Source organism: Penaeus chinensis, chromosome 26 (genome assembly GCF_019202785.1).
Source record: "Penaeus chinensis breed Huanghai No. 1 chromosome 26, ASM1920278v2, whole genome shotgun sequence".
NCBI classification, from domain to species: Eukaryota; Metazoa; Arthropoda; class Malacostraca; order Decapoda; family Penaeidae; genus Penaeus; species Penaeus chinensis.
Window position 1 is genome coordinate 16,292,925 of NC_061844.1, and position 2,500 is coordinate 16,295,424.

Genomic DNA, 2,500 nt, shown 5'->3' on the forward strand with positions numbered 1-2,500 from the left:
CATGTATGTATATATACATATGTGTATGCATGTATGTATATATACATATGTGTATGCATGTATGTATATATACATATGTGTATGCATGTATGTATATATACATATGTGTATGCATGTATGTATATATACATATGTGTATGCATGTATGTATATATACATATGTGTATGCATGTATGTATATATACATATGTGTATGCATGTATGTATATATACATATGTGTATGCATGTATGTATATATACATATGTGTATGCATGTATGTATATATACATATGTGTATGCATGTATGTATATATACATATGTGTATGCATGTATGTATATATACATATGTGTATGCATGTATGTATATATACATATGTGTATGCATGTATGTATATATACATATGTGTATGCATGTATGTATATATACATATGTGTATGCATGTATGTATATATACATATTTGTATGCATGTATGTATATATACATGTGTGTATGTATGTATGTATATATACATGTGTGTATGTATGTATGTATATATACATGTGAGTATGTATGTATATATACACATGTGTGTATGTATGTATATATACACATGTGTGTATGTATGTATATATACACATGTGTGTATGTATGTATGTATATATACACGTGTATGTATGTATGTATATATACACGTGTGTGTATGTATGTATATATACACGTGTGTGTATGTATGTATATATATACACACGTGTGTGTATGTATGTATATATACACACGTGTGTGTATGTATGTATATATACACACGTGTGTGTATGTATGTATATATATACACGTGTGTGTATGTATGTATATATATACACATGTATGTATGTATATATATACACATGTATGTATGTATATATACATGTATGTATGTATATATACATGTATGTATGTATATATACATGTATGTATGTATATATACATGTATGTATGTATATATACATGTATGTATGTATATATACATGTATGTATGTATATATACATGTATGTATGTATATATACATGTATGTATGTATATATACATGTATGTATGTATATATACATGTATGTATGTATATATACATGTATGTATGTATATATACATGTATGTATGTATATATACATGTATGTATGTATATATACATGTATGTATGTATATATACATGTATGTATGTATATATACATGTATGTATGTATATATACATGTATGTATGTATATATACATGTATGTATGTATATATACATGTATGTATGTATATATACATGTATGTATGTATATATACATGTATGTATGTATATATACATGTATGTATGTATATATACATGTATGTATGTATATATACATGTATGTATGTATATATACATGTATGTATGTATATATACATGTATGTATGTATATATACATGTATGTATGTATATATACATGTATGTATGTATATATACATGTATGTATGTATATATACATGTATGTATGTATATATACATGTATGTATGTATATATACATGTATGTATGTATATATACATGTATGTATGTATATATACATGTATGTATGTATATATACATGTATGTATGTATATATACATGTATGTATGTATATATACATGTATGTATGTATATATACATGTATGTATGTATATATACATGTATGTATGTATATATACATGTATGTATGTATATATACATGTATGTATGTATATATACATGTATGTATGTATATATACATGTATGTATATATACATGTATGTATGTATATATACATGTATGTATGTATATATACATGTATGTATGTATATATACATGTATGTATGTATATATACATGTATGTATGTATATATACATGTATGTATGTATATATACATGTATGTATGTATATATACATGTATGTATGTATATATACATGTATGTATGTATATATACATGTATGTATGTATATATACATGTATGTATGTATATATACATGTATGTATGTATATATACATGTATGGATGTACTCTCTCACTCTCTCTCTCTCTCTCTCTTCTTTGTCTGTCAATTTTTCTCTCGGCCTTTCTCAGATAGAATTTCTAAATAATTTTGCTGTCTCTTGATCAGTGAATTTTTAATGAGGAATTGCGCATGTCTTTTGGATTGAATGACCCTTTACTATTCATATATTATTATACATTCCTGTTGCACAAGCGTACAGTAATGCAAGTACATACATACATACATACATACTTGTGTCTGTATTTAACATGTATGCTCATTGCCTTATTTTTTATGGTATTTTTTATCTTATTTAATGCTTTAATTGACTTTTTTTAACACCCTATTTATTGATTTAGTTAATGATATGTTTTGAATGTTTACTTTTTATTTCTGATTTTGATTTTTAGTTTATAAGACGTGACCACTATAAGCATTTATTTTTACCTTCCCTTACACTTGACTATCCCAGCAGACTGGCTACTCCTTCGGGTTCGGCTTCGTGGAGTACCAGAAGCCGGAGGACGCAGCCAAGGCCATCCTGCAGTT

The 2,500-nt window shown here is 25.2% G+C and overlaps 1 protein-coding gene across 14 annotated transcripts in view; it reads left to right on the forward strand.

The window, feature by feature from the left end:
• The window catches only part of LOC125039206 (sex-lethal homolog), a 103,058-nt gene that overhangs the window by 22,849 nt on the left and 77,709 nt on the right, over positions 1-2,500 (forward strand). For 10 of the 14 annotated variants that reach the window (XR_007116106.1, XR_007116105.1, XM_047633003.1 and 7 more), the window contains exon 3: positions 2,424-2,500. This exon is cut by the window's right edge and continues 102 nt beyond it. Coding sequence is in view for 12 of the 14 variants with exons in the window: in XM_047633003.1 (XP_047488959.1) it covers positions 2,424-2,500 (77 nt within the window). In the remaining 2 variants the exon portion in view is untranslated. The remainder of the gene's footprint in view (positions 1-2,423) is intronic. The other 4 variants (XM_047632993.1, XM_047632998.1, XM_047632996.1 and 1 more) reach the window with 1 other exon arrangement.